General features: G+C 39.6%; 1 protein-coding gene across 7 annotated transcripts in view; it reads left to right on the plus strand.

Annotated features, from left to right (window-relative positions):
- Positions 1–12431, plus strand: part of KAT6B (lysine acetyltransferase 6B) — a 229093-nt gene that overhangs the window by 133256 nt on the left and 83406 nt on the right. For 6 of the 7 annotated variants that reach the window (XM_025212748.1, XM_025212763.1, XM_025212750.1 and 3 more), the window contains 3 exons: positions 1929–2037; positions 11862–11977; positions 12207–12288. In XM_025212748.1, coding sequence (XP_025068533.1) covers positions 1929–2037; positions 11862–11977; positions 12207–12288 — 307 coding nt within the window. The remainder of the gene's footprint in view (positions 1–1928; positions 2038–11861; positions 11978–12206; positions 12289–12431) is intronic. The other variant, XM_025212760.1, reaches the window with a different exon arrangement.

Consider the following 12431-nt stretch of genomic DNA (forward strand, 5'->3'; position numbering starts at 1 on the left):
TTTCCCTCGGATCATGTGCATGCCTCTCCTCTGGACTCTTTCAAGCTTCTCCATGTCCTTCCTAAATTGTGGAGCCCAGAATTGGATGTAGTACTCCAACTGTGGCCTCACCAAGGCCAAGTACAGTGGGAGGATCACATCCTGGGTCTTACTCAACCTGCGTCGGTAGATGCCAGCCAGAGTTTTGTTCACTTTACTAGCTGTGGTATCGCGTTGGTGGCTCGTATTAATTTTGTGGTCAATCATGACCCCCAAGTCTCTTTCGGTCATCTTGCTAGCGAGTGTAGCATTGCCGAGCCTATAAGTGTGATGTGGGTTTCCTTGCCAGAGGTGAAATATCTTGCATTTCTCCGTGTTGAATACCATCAGGTTTTCCTCTGCCCACCTTGCAAGCTTATTGAGGTCGGCCTGGATCACCAGCCTATCCTCAAGTGTGGACATTGTTCCCCAGAGTTTGGTGTCATTAGCAAATTTAGCCAGTCCACTTCTGATGCCATTGTCCAGATCATTTATGAAGGCCATTAAAGAGTACAGGTCTGAGAATGGAGCCTTGGGGGACGCCACTAGTCGCTGAGTGCCATGTTGATTTGGTTTTGTCAACTATGACTCTCTGGATCCAACCTTGGAGCCAGTTCCCCAGCCATCGGACTATGAAGTAGTTGAGGCTGCAGTTGCCCAATTGGTCCCTGATCTTAAACTGAATAATGTAGTGCAAGGCCCCTAACATATCTGTAAAGTTTCCAGTTTCTCTTTAATTGGAGAAAAATGTGTTGTGCTACGGGTGATGATGTACCCTACCATCTGCACCCCTTTTTCAAAATCCTAGATCCACCACTGCACGAACACATAATATAAGGATCCTCTAGGAAAGAAATGCAATTAATTGCTTTAACATAAATTATTTTATTTAAATCTAGATATTGTCTTGTTTCGTAGGTGATTAGAAACAGCAAATATAATGAATCCTCGAGATTTTATCTGAATGAATGTGCATTGTGGAAGGGGCTGTATGTTGGAAAAAAAATATTTAAAAAAATTTTAGCATAATTTTTTAAGACTATTGGCCTGCTAATTCTTATAGAAAATGTTGATTAGTAAGAAAATAGGAACTGCTGGGCTGAATTTGGTCAGTGGTCCATCTAGATGGGAATCTTTTCTGACATTGGTTATATCCAGTGATTCAGAAGATGGTGGAAAGCTTCTGTATTGGGGTGTAATGTTGTAACATCCTTAGAAATAACATCCTTATATTTATGTTGCTTTAAAGCCTGAAACTTGAGGGTTTGTTCCTCTTCCAAAGTTTTTAGTACTAATTGTTGATGAAGTTCTGGTTATTTTTGCTTTTCTACATGAATGCCCAAGCTTGTACTTTTTTAAATCTTGTCTACAAATATCTTTTAGCAAAGGGCTCCACAGTTGTCTAACTGTTTATGAGCGCATGGATAAAAGTTCCTTTTATCCATTTAAATTTGCTATCTTTAAGTTTCATTGTGTACCAGTGGTCTTGTTTATTAGAGGATAGTATGAAGTTGGTGTTGACAAAGGTTACATCACAAGTTCGTACCTTTGTCACTGATGTGATGCATTTCTGAGCAAACCACTTAACTTTTCTTCCAGTTTTCCATCTTTAAAAAAGAATAACACACCTATCTCACAGGACATTGTGATTGGTGCTTAATTAATGTTTATGTTGCATTTAAAGATGCTGCCATAATGAATGACACTAATACTAAATAGTAGAGTCATGAGGAAGACTAATACAATACTATGTAGTTTGAAAAAAATAACTTCATATACTGAAGCAATTGTCTCGTAAATCAAAATAAAAAAAATAAGGGGAAATTGTTTTTAATTTTTTAGGGCAAGAATTGGAATATCACTTCTGTATAAGAGAATTAACCACAGCTTGTTTTTATTTTTTGTTCTAGCCACGAGCTGATCCTATTCCAATATGTAGCTTCTGTTTGGGAACTAAAGAATCCAATCGTGAAAAAAAGCCAGAAGAACTGCTGTCTTGTGCAGACTGTGGTAGCAGTGGTAAGTTAATTCATATTGTACATCCATGTTTTTGTCTGTTTTTACTATTCAAGGTAAAAAAAAAAAACCCAAACAACTCTGCCCTTCCTCCAGTGCATTCAAAAGTGGATAGCTAAAAATCAGATTTGTACATTCATCGTATTTATTCAGACCTGAATTTCAGAAATACTGGGCAACCTGAGCCCTAGGTTTTTAAAAGGTGTTTGTTTTGTTTTTTACAAAATTGCTGAAAAGCTTTATTTAGGAATTTTCCCTTAACACTTGAGTTTGAAAATCTTGCCCATGGTCTTCAAGGCTGTTGATCTTGCTCCTTTCATAAAAACTGAATTGCACCATTCAGAAGAGGCTGGGCATAGGCACTAAGAAATTGGACATTATCCAAATCCTGCTACCTGTTTAACTATCCTGTTAAACTTTCAAACATTTTTCTGTCATTACTGTAGATGATACCGTGAATGATCTTTTTAGTTAAACACGTGAAACTGTTTGTTTACTAGTAATTCACATGTAGTTTAATATTTCTTTTAAAACTTTTGGAAGTTCTATAAGTCTACAGATTGGACAGAAGACTTTCAAAAGCAGCTTTTGAAAAGCTATGTCTTTTTACCTTAGAAAATTATTCTCCTGCAGATATGGTACTGTGAAACTGTAACTGTTTAATTTGCTAATTCTTTTGCTCCCATCACCTATGCCAAAACCTACCGTTACTTCTTCCCAGCTTCTTAAGTCTTGTGTGGCTCACTGCACTTCCCTCTGAAATTGGCTCCATCAGACTTACTTTTTTTTTCAAAGTTTGCTATGAGCTTTCATAAGCATTCAACCCCTTAGCTTAATACTTTTCTCAAAGTAATTTGATTTTCATGAACTCTGCTTTGCACATTTGAAATCCAAAGTGCAAAATGAAAGTTCTTTGTCTGACATGTTCCTAATCTGTTCTAGGACAGTACTTTCTATAGCAGTAACTTTTGAGAGAGTCCAAAAAGGAAATATTGGGTAGATCATATTTTTCATTTCCGTATGGAGTGCTATTTTGTTGTCTCTCGTTCAATATGGATATGAGGTCATGGGTAGAACTACTGAGATTGGTTAACACCCTAAAATGTATATAAAATTTAAATTTGAAGTTGACAGCCTTTTAAAAGCCTAAATTTATTGTAACTATTAGAATAATTTAAAGTAAAAATCTAGCAAGTGTGCAGCTGAAGCTTTAATCGGGTATACTCAAATACATGGATGGTACTTGGCTCTGTGTGTTTTGGCTTCAGTTGTTTTCAGCTCTGTCATGGGCTGCCTATGAGAGTTTGGGTAAATCATTTAGGGCCAGGTTTACCTTACAAAGGTTGCTAGCAAGGCTGGGTTGTCCAAGAGTGTGAAAAACCCCTCACTGATATAGCGGTGTTGGAAAACTCTCTGTGCAGACACACACTCCTTACACCATAAGGATTTTTTTGTCTGGAGAAATTCCACTTTTTTGGAGACGTGGTTAACCAAAAGCAGAATTTTTTTGCAGTTACAAGCTGTGTTTCCCTTAGGGGAACTTTAATGAAAATGCCTTTGCAGTGTAGGCTTACCCCTACCCCTAGTTTTTCTGTATCATATTTGATTATGTTTTTTGAAAAAGGGATAATAGGACTTTCCTCCCTTATAGTTGTGAGGGTATTATGTCCAAAGATGATGAATGGCTCCATTACTGTAGTGATGGGAGGCACAAGTGCCTAGATCAGGGGTGGGCAAAATACAGCCTGCGGGCCAGATTCAGTTCTCAGAGGGGCTTTGTCCAGCCTGCAGCAGATCCCTTGGTCCTGTCTAGCATCTGGCGCATCCTGCCGCCTCCTGGGCACACAACAGGATTGGGGTGTCTCCACAGCTGGACTGCCTTTCTAGGTGGCTCCTTCCAGCTGCTGCCACTGGTGGCCTCAGTCCCATGGTAATAGCAGGAACTTGTACGCACAGCCCCAAATCTGGACCACCCTGTGCCCACTCCAGACTTTGCCCAGCTCTGGACTAGCTGGAACCTGCACATGCAGCCCCAACCCAGCCTGCCCTGCACCTGCTCCATACTTGCCCGCCCATGCTGAGCAGCGGCAGCAGCTGTGACAGTTGGGCAAAAAATGCTGCTCCGTGCGGGGAAAAAGTGGGTTCTCCTCTTCACCACTGCTGGACCCTTCTTGCTGCAGCCACCTGGACCCTGTGCCTGGGCTACCCTGCAGCTCCTCTGCACTGCCACTGGTGCCCCACTGGGCAGGCCGGAGGCAGCAATGATGGTGGTGAAGAGGAGCAGCAGGGCAGCCTGGGCCCGGGCTCCAGGCAGCTGCAGCAAGAAGGGCCTGGCAGCGGCAGTGCTTTTCTGTTGGGCTCAGCAGTAGCTTCTGGAGTAGGCGCAGAGCGGCCCAGGTTGGGGCTGCGCATATGGGTCCCGGCTAGTCTGGAGCAGGTCCTTTCCGCTCAGCTGGATCCGGAGCAGACACGGGGTGGTCCAGGGTTAGGGCTGTGTGCACAGGTCCCCACCAATACCACGGGGTTGGGGCCAACAGCCATGGCAGCTAGAAGGAGCCAGTACCACCACTTGGGCTTCTTAGAAAGGCAGGGCAGGCTGCTGTCAGGGCTGGGGCTGTGTGCTGTTGGTGGGGGTGGGGAGGAACTGCAGGGTACGTGGGCTCTAGGCTGTTGTGGGTGGGGTGGGGGTTGTTGACCAGCCTTTGGCAGCTCCTCAGAACTACATATGTGGCCCATGGGCCCAGATAATTGTCTACCCCTGGCCTAGATAGATGGAACAGAGCAAAGTAGAAAATATGGACCTCTAAAATGACAAGATGAAAATTTTCAGTTAACGAGAGGATTTTTTTTTTTTTATTAACCACCTCTGAGTTTACCTGGGACAGGCTTCTATAAACATGTTTCCTGATGGATATTAGCAGATTACTACAGAGTTGCTTTTCTTTGTGGTTTATTTTCTGCTTTTCTAAAGTGTTTTGTGTTTTTTTAAAACACTTTGAGACGCTCCAATTCCCTATACTTCCTACCAAACCAAAATATAATATTTTTCAGGAATTAAATGGGATTGGTTACAGTTATTACTCCCTGGCTGTTTTGCAAACATAGATTGTATTAATCAGGTTGTATTCAATATCAGCTATTCTTCCATTATATAACAACTTTGCGCAGTTCTGTGGAGCATTAGAATTGGAAGCCTTGACTTTCATGGATCAGCTTCCATCTGAATTAACACTGATACTTTCTCTCTGCCTCATTAAGACCAAATTATCTTTAATTAGTTCCTCAGATGTATTAGATATACTGAATGAACTGTTGAGACTGCCAGTCAGATTGCTGGATGGCTAAACTTTAGCTACTGATGACTTATTAAAATAAAAATCAATTTCAGAACAGCATATAAACAGGAAAACTTCTAGCTAAGTAGAGGCTCTTCGTAATTAGGCTTGTAATTTGCACATTGCAGTGTACATTTAAGCAGGTTTCACTGTAAAGCCAGTGTAACAGAAACTGTAGGGTTAGGAATAATCTACTTTTCTGTTGAACAAGTCTGTTAAAATGATCACATTTAAATTGCAATGCCCGCCATAAATGCACATTTTTCTGTGTTCTCTCTGGTCTTTGTTTCCATCACAAAACAAAGACCAGACTTTCTTAAAGAAAGTGTCCGAGGAAGTTTGGACAGATGTTCTCCAGGGAGATGGGTGATGCACCAAACTTGCTCACTGGTGTGGCGTCACGTTGGATCAAGGGTTGTAAAGTCGAAACTGATGTCAGAAAGTTGAAACAGGGTGTCAGTTTATAAATGTTGTAAGTGTGAAATGTTGTAACTCAAAATGTTGTGAGTTGAGGACTGCCTGTATATTGGTTAAATGATTAACTGATAACAAAGTAGCTCAGGCACAGCTGTTGCTGAGAGCTGTTTCAGCTCCTGGAGCCCTTTAACTGGTGGGGGTGGGCAGGAGGCAAGCCCAGCCAGACAACGCATTCCACCGGAAGCCCTGTGCTGGGAGGGAGGGAGTGCCTGTGAACCGGTAGCTAATTGTTTAATTGATGAGCCATTAGGCTGCTCCTGTTTTCCTCTTAGGCTATGGGTACAAGTCTCCCTCACCCCTTGCACTCACTCCTCTTCCTTACTTCTCCCTTCTGCCTGCCCTCTGCCTTCTGATCCCTGCTGGGGCATCATGTGGCTTCCCTTTCCTGCCAGTCTACGCTGGCCCAGAGCTAAAGGATAACCAGTAAACTAACTGGTTATCCCTACGTTTATCAGTTAAATGCAGTTAAGATTAATCATTTAACCTTTCACATCCCTAGCAGCAACCCTTGCAGCTACGTAAACTGCTCTGTAGTAGTGAAGTGGAAGGTGACAGGGAGGTGGAAGAGATCTTCAGGTCAAGGCCTGTGTGAGATGCAGAAGGCACATCAAAGATGGGCAGTGTTTGTGAGGTGCACTGGAAGCTCATCAGAACTGGGTGGCAATAGCCATGTTCTGTCTCAATTCTAAATTACAGTGGGCCCCACAAGACTGAGTGAAAGTGGTATCTTATACCAGCTCACTTTTTTTTAAACTGATCAGCTCAAGACAGTAAAAGGACAGAGGGAGGTTGAGTTACTAGGTGGAAAAAGTTTAGCTAGTTGAAGGTGGTGGAGAAGAGTTGGATACTAGAAAGTATGTGTAAATGTACATTAGGTTGAGAAATCAAAGAATTAGTGTGGAGGAGAGGATGAAGGCAGGGCCAGATCTAGGAGGGGTGCAGTTGGACCCCCCTCTTGGATTCCTGTTCCACCCAAACTTTAAAACCAACTGCCTGGGAGGGCATTTCTAATCAGGCAGTGGTGAGGGAGTCAGTTGGCTTCATGGCTCATTACCATCTCCTTGATTCCCACTAATTTTTCTCCACTTCACCTCTATCTTTACTAATGAGCTTCATGTTCCGCTATTCAAATGATCTTTTCTTCTGCAATTTTTTCTGTCTGTTAGCTGTTCCTTGTAATGTCTCTTTTCTGTTTCATAGCCCTGCAGACTGTCAGATGTAGAAATGATTGACAGTGAAATATTGGAGGCAGTCAAGAAGATTAAGAAAACTAGATTTTCTTTTGTGAATCTGAATGAGACATACATTTAACTATAATGACTACAGGACTAATGACATAATATCTTTTTGATTATTTTGACTATTTTTGGCTTAGTTAGTTAGGTGTTGTTTTAAAACTTAATATATTATCTAGCAAATTAGTGTGTATTCCAATTGTTATCTTTGTTTTTGCTTTAATCTTAAACTAAACACTGTAGCACTAGTCCCGTAGCATATTAGTAAAACTTCTAGTTTCTCTTTAAACTGAGAAAAATGGGTGGTGTTAAATGTGATGATTTGCCACATCTTCTGCCACTCCCTTTTCAAATCCTACAATTGCCCCTGGGTGATGGTAACTTGGGGTGTGAGAAATGAGCCATATTTGATTCGGATTCGGCCCGAATTGGGGACAGTGATTTGATTTGTTGATTTGGATCACTGTCCCCAATACGATTCGGGTGAATCTGAATCTGAAGATTCGAATCAGGAGCCCCTTTAATCTTTTCAGATCAAATCAGAGAGATTCAGAAAGATTCGGCGATCCGGACATAAACACAGCTTTAAATATTTTTTCTTCATACTTTGAGGTACCAGGCGCGGCTCATGAACGCTGTGATGCTGGGATGGATGGAGCATCTGACAGGAAGAGGGGAGGGGAGGACCATGTGCTCGGTGGCGAGCCTGGAAATGGACCGGAACTACTTCCAGTCCACTTCCGGGTCCACCAGAGAGTGCTGGGGACCCCCCGTACTCCTGCGGGATGTTCCATCCACCCCAGCATCCGTGAGTCGCCTGGCATCTCAAGGTATGTAGAAAAAACATTTAAAACGGTGTTTATGTCCGAATCTTTCTGAATCTCCAATTCAATTTGAAGAGTTTAAAGGGTCTCCTGATTCGATTCGGATTCAGAGATTTGGGCACCGAATCAGGCCATATCTCCACCGAATCGAATCAGGGACCGAAGCTTCGCACAGCCCTAATGGTAATGTAGGAACACCGAAGATAGGGTAATAGAGAAGAGAAATAAAGGCGGGAACATTTGAAAATGAATCTGAAGGGGATTAAGCATACGATTTTAAATTGGAAGACTCACTGTAGGAGCTAATATAAGAGGATTTGGAAACTGACGTCCATTATCTGTCCGCTTATTGCTCCATGTCATGATGTGTGCATTGCCTAGCACAGTGATTTGTAATCAAGTTACTGTGAGACCCTTTTAAGGGTGTTGTGGGGTGCTGCATAATATTAGCACTAATGTGCACTTACCTACATATGAATCACAAGCTATTTCAAATAGGAATTTATAATGTCAAAAAATACTGGCCTTTTGTGGTCTTTCTGAGTTCTTTGCTACAGAAGAATTGCTCTGTTATTTTTGTGTAGTCAAGGAATGAGAGAAAGCTAATAGCTGGCATTTTCCAAGGGGTACCTTGAGTCTAACAAGGGGTGTCTCAAGTGTAATGAGATTGAGAACTACTGGCCTAGCATAATAGAAAATTTCAAAATAGAGGATCAGAAAATATTAGCAACTCGACATTAAAATCTAATTTGGCAGCATATGCAGGGTAATAGTTATTGCTGTCATTTACATAATGGTAATTGTTTTCATGGTTCTTGAGATAAAAGAATTAAATGATTTGTCATATCTAGTTGATATAAACAAGCATTTTATATCAACCAGATATATCAACTCTCAGAGTTGAAGAAAATACAGCAACTAGGTTAAAAGATTTGTCCTTAACTTGACTATAAAATGTCATATCAGACCCAGAATTCAATGGATCACTAAACAAGGGTGAATAAGAATAAGGCTTTCTTAAAGTAACTGGCAACCTGTAAATGTTTAAATTTGCTGTTAGGATAATTTTAATGAAAAATAAGCAGTACATGTCTGCTGTTGATAGTTCCAGGGAAGTCAGTCAAATGACTGAACTGGGAAAGTTAGTAGCTCAGTACCGGGAACCAGAATTTGAAGCGATAAACATGTTTTTGACAACTGAAGCCTCTCCCACAGGTGCAGAGAGAATATTTTTAATTTTAGTTTAGTTCAGTTCAGGGGCCAGATCATCCAAAATAAAAAAGTGGACAGGACTTTTAGAAATGGGACAACATATTTTCCTTTTCCTTCCCTCAGTGTACACAGTCAAGGTGGGAGAGATTGAGGTCTACTAGTTCTAAAATATTTGTGACCAGAAATAATCAGTTCAGTTAATTAATTTTAGACACTACTTCCTTTGTTTAATTTCAGTTTTAAATGTAAAATAAGTTATGAACTCTATATTTGTATCTGGCATGGTTAACCTGATTTTCTAGTCTTTAATTGGTTGAATTCTAGAAGTTAATTTCAATTTCCATCAACAAGTAACTTGAAACTAATCACAAGTGAAAGAGTTAATCATCTAGTAAATAAGGAATATGGCAGTCACCGTAATAGCAGCACAAAATTAAATTACAAATCAGAATAAATATATGTCAAGCTATGTAGTTGCTTGAATGTGGTTGTAGTGTATTCTGTTAGTTATAAAGAAATGTCAAAGTAGGGGCAAAAACTATAGCTAGTTGAAGGTCAGTGTTGTTGTCAGTTGTTTCTGTCCAGTGAGAATCAGCTTTTCTTTAGGAAGATAACTAAGATAGCAATTTAAAATGAGGATAAGATGTATAATTTAAATCAAGATTCTTTGCTTGTTGAATTAAAAAAAGTTCTTACAAAGGGTGAATGGATTATATTTAGGTATCTGTATTGAAGTCTGTTGGTGATTAGCTTATGATAACATTCTAGCCTGTTAATGTATCTGGTATGATTTGTGGAATATGAGAACGTGTGTGTTGTATTGGTGACTAATATCAAGCCCACCTAGAAGCCCTTTCTTCTGATGAGCAGATTTTTATGAAGCACCTGTTAGGCTTTATTGGAAGGAACAATTTGGCATAGAACTAAAATACTCTTTTAAACAATGGGTTTGCCAATGCCAGGAATTTATAAAAATTACTTTGTAATTGCATAATTCATATTTTCATTGTTGCACCTGTTTTTTCGGTTGTTATAGGTTGTTAAACATGGAGTCTACTAATGCTTGTTAATGTAAGTGTGTTATTAAGAACAAACTAATAGTATTTTTTGCTCTTTAAACTCCAAAATAGTTGACAGCTGGTGGGATTTTCATGCTCATCAGCCCATAGAAATGATTTTAAATTTTCACAAAAATTTTAGTTGCATTTGCTTTGAGATGCAACATAGTCTCCTGGTATATTTTCCCCAGTTCTCTCCAGACACTTTATAATGATTTATTTACCATATTTACCATAATCCAAGATGGCTCTGAATTTGAGATGACCTCTGAACAATTAGATTCTAGATGCAGAAAATTTTTTAACTTGTCTCCATGATGAGGAGCTCCCCGCCCCCTGTTTTATATATGGGGGTCCTTGTCTTAGATTCAGGTGAATATGGTAAACATCTTTTTAGTTTTAAATGCATGCAAGTATCTATTAAATAATGTGAAACATATTATTAAATGCCTTTCTGCTCTTAATTAAATATAAATTCATAATGAACTTTCTTCTCTAGCACCTAAAAGTATGTCTGGATTTTTCTACCTTCATTATTCATGGCTTTTAGTTCCAGGGTATCAAGGAATGTTGAAATCATGCCTCAATTAGCCATGACCATGTTAACCTGCTTCTTCAGGATCATTTAAATGATGGCATTTGCTTGGATGTATGATAGCTTGCATTCTTTTGGAGATATCTACAATATGGGTTGCCAGGGGAGCTGGGTAGTTTTCATCAAGGCTGAAAACAGAGTTTTATATCAGTTTATATCAGGGCCGATTTGTACTGGGCTTTAACTGGCATAAAAACAGTCTTGTGTAGCGTGAATGATGATTCATTTGAATTAGCCCTGTGTGCATGTGCATGTTGGGGAGAGTGTTATCTTGGTTCTTCACAGGAACTTAGAGTGGAAAAATAGGTTTGTACCTCTGGAGGATCCTAGAATTAAAAAAAAGATTTATCCAGGGTAAATCCAGTAGTCTTTTTAGCCCCAGCTTTATCCGTCAGTATTGATAGGGGTCCATTTTATAGGAGTTGGGAGTCAAGAGTTACTTCTTTTCATTTTTGAGCCAAAAGCGTGTGTGTGATGTATAAGTATTTTACATTATTTATTTTCTATCATTACTGCTGTAAAGTGTCTGTATTGTAAGGCCATTAAAGTAAGCAATAAAAAGACTAAAATGAAAAGAATTTATTTATATAATTCACTGAATGTATCTTATTAGGTTGCCATTGTGAATGCTTAGAAAAATGTTGTAACTTCTAAAATTTTTAGTTTTATTAATACTATCATATTAAACTCTTTCATCAGTTATGAAACTCCTTTTATCAGTTACTGTGGCTGTAACTCAAGAGAACAAATTCAAGTGTAAGAGAAGCTTTTTTCAGAGTCTGTGGTAGTTTAATATGCTTTAGAAATGGTTTGATCAAGACATCAGTTCAGTTTTAGATGTTATATACTTTTTCACATCCTGCGATTACAGTAAATGCAAACTTGCCAGTTCTTTCTACCCTGATATATTTTAGGGATCAATTACATTCTTTCCAGAGAATGAAAATAAACTGAATAACATAATACAACATTCTGAAACCAGTTGATACTGGTCGGGTTCTACTTCTGGTAACTGGTGTTCTGCAGTGGCTGCAGCATAGGCACAGGAGCTCTGTTAACCCTCAAGACTTGGCAACTGTTTTGTTTTTCAGGGCACCCATCATGTTTGAAATTCTGTCCTGAGTTAACAACAAATGTAAAGGCCTTAAGATGGCAGTGTATTGAATGCAAGACATGCAGTGCATGTAGAATCCAAGGCAAAAATGCAGTAAGTATTTTAATATCCCAACATCCTGAGTTCTGTTCATATTCACCCTGAAAATGTTTGCCTATCACATTAGCTTTACCATTTGAAACTGTTAATACTTTGTTCCGAAGGGTAAAAAATATATATAGTTACAGAAAGTGTGCATTTTGTCAAGATAAAATGCAAAATATCAATGCAGTCCCTAGTAAGATTGTATTAAGGGTTTTTTTTATTCTCTCCCTAATTTTAGGATAATATGCTTTTCTGCGACTCTTGTGATAGAGGGTTCCACATGGAGTGCTGTGACCCACCACTTTCCCGAATGCCAAAAGGTGATACTATAACTTCTTTCATGGTATCTTCTTATACTGATGGCTTCATTAGAAACGCTCTTGATTGTTGTGTTAGTTTCAGCTTTTTAGGTTGGGTCACCAGTATGGTCCCAACCATGCTGAACTCCGAATTTCATTCCCCC

The sequence above is a fragment of the Alligator sinensis genome, unplaced genomic scaffold (assembly GCF_000455745.1).
Source record: "Alligator sinensis unplaced genomic scaffold, ASM45574v1 scaffold109_1, whole genome shotgun sequence".
NCBI lineage: Eukaryota > Metazoa > Chordata > Crocodylia > Alligatoridae > Alligator > Alligator sinensis.